We start from the raw sequence: 1787 nt of genomic DNA, 5'->3' as shown, positions 1-1787 counted from the left end.
TTTTTAAAAATGACTTCAGCGATGCTCAGCATGCTTTAAGGCTTAGCATATAGCATGAAAGCACTCCCGTGCCGGGCTGGTGTGACCCAGTGGCTGAGTGTCATCCCAGCACCAAGAGGTTCCGGGTTCAATTCCTGGTCAGGGCACATGCTACGACCTGCAGGGGGAGCCAATGAGTGCTTCTCTCCCTCTCCCTCTCCTTTCTTCTCTCAAAAATCAATAAAAACATTTCTAAAAAGTTTATTTAAAAAAAAATAACACACTTGCCTGACCAGTGTGGCTCAGTGGTTGAGCATCAACCTATGAACCAGGAGGTCACGGTTCAATTCCTGGTCAGGGCAAATGCCCAGGTTGTGGGCTTGATCCCCAGTGTGGGGCCTGCAGGAGGCAGCCAATCAATGATTCTCTCTTATCATTGATGTTTCTCTCTCTCTCTCCCTCTTCTTCCTTTCTGAAATCTATATATATATATATATTTTTTTTTTTTTTTAAAATAAATAGTACACTTTTATTTTCAATAAGCTTACTTCAAAGTGTTAACATACCTGTGGGTATTTACCAGCTTCTAAAATACCACACGGCTTATTAATTAACCAGCTCTATCTATCAGGCCTGTGTAGGTAACGCACCTGTAAACTGTTTGTATTTTGAGCCCATTGCTCTTTTTGCTCCCGAAGAGGCCGGCTGACCTAACAGACACTGGAGTTTCTCCTGGAAAATCCGTGCTGGAGTCATGTTGAACGGCAGATTCTGGCGCTTTTTCTTGAGCCTGAAATCACATCGAATTAGGAGAAATGACTCCAAATTTTCAAAAAAGCAAATATTCACACATCGGGAACTACACATCGGGAAGTTTGAGAAACGGTGAAACTTCCTTTCGTTATTCATCCTACATTTAAGAAAGAACTACGATCAGGAAACGCTGCGTTAAGGAGAGGACCAAGGCTCTCCACGCTGATGGCGCTAACACATCTCACCCAACTGCCCTCCGCTGCCTGCAGACGTGCTCTATCCAGGCTGGACCAGACCTGCCTTGGCCAAATGCCTCTGCTCGTGTTTGGAAAGTTCTCTCTCCCTGTAGCTACTCAATTGTCAAGATCCCGTCTTCCCTTCCATGCCCATCTCCAATGGCATCTCCCACATAGGCATTTCCGTCCCCCCGCCCCGGGGTCACTGCTCTCCCTGAGACCTGCCGCCTGTTCTCACCGAAGCATGTAAACTAGAGTGAGGTGCCGTTTCCTACCAAACTATAAAGCCTTAAGTGTAGAAACTAGGCACCATTTAGGTTATATCCACGAACACACCTGGTATAGAGTATGTACAGAGAGGTTCCTTAATAAGAAAATACATGCTTAGTTACTGACTTGAAAAAGACACAGTAGTACCATAACATACAGAGAAGTTAAAATACAGAGATTGGTTTGACTAGCTTAAACTCAAATCCGGGACAGACTCTCTCATCGACTATAAGCTCTTTGAGGGCACTGCTAACAAATTAATACTCCACGTAGGCATTTTAATACAAATAAGCCAGCCACTGAGCTGCCCAGCACAGCACCCCCTAGCTGCGTGCAGCGATTTAAATTTAAATGAGGCTGGAAATTCGGTTCCTCGGTCTTACTGGCCACAGCGCACGTGCTCAGTGGCTGGACACACAGACATCCCCTCACGGAGGCGGGTCCTCCGGGACAAGGCCGAGCGGAGACGCCCGCCGAGGGGGTCAGAGGGATGAGAGGCACCTTAGCGACACTCTTCCTCCCTCTCCCGTGCGCACCTGGTGGGGCGGC

General features: G+C 47.2%; 1 protein-coding gene across 1 annotated transcript in view; it reads right to left on the bottom strand.

Moving 5' to 3' along the window:
* LOC102756115 (chromosome unknown open reading frame, human C5orf42) overlaps positions 1-1787 on the bottom strand; it is a 91005-nt gene that overhangs the window by 72200 nt on the left and 17018 nt on the right. Inside the window, 2 exon segments of the mRNA XM_015562602.1 lie at positions 630-769; positions 1775-1779. Of these exon segments, the coding sequence (XP_015418088.1) occupies positions 630-769; positions 1775-1779 (145 nt within the window).

The sequence above is a fragment of the Myotis davidii genome, unplaced genomic scaffold, assembly GCF_000327345.1.
Source record: "Myotis davidii unplaced genomic scaffold, ASM32734v1 scaffold496, whole genome shotgun sequence".
Taxonomy (NCBI): domain Eukaryota; kingdom Metazoa; phylum Chordata; class Mammalia; order Chiroptera; family Vespertilionidae; genus Myotis; species Myotis davidii.
Note: the sequence above shows the minus strand (reverse complement) of the source record. Positions and strands in the feature narration are given on the sequence as shown.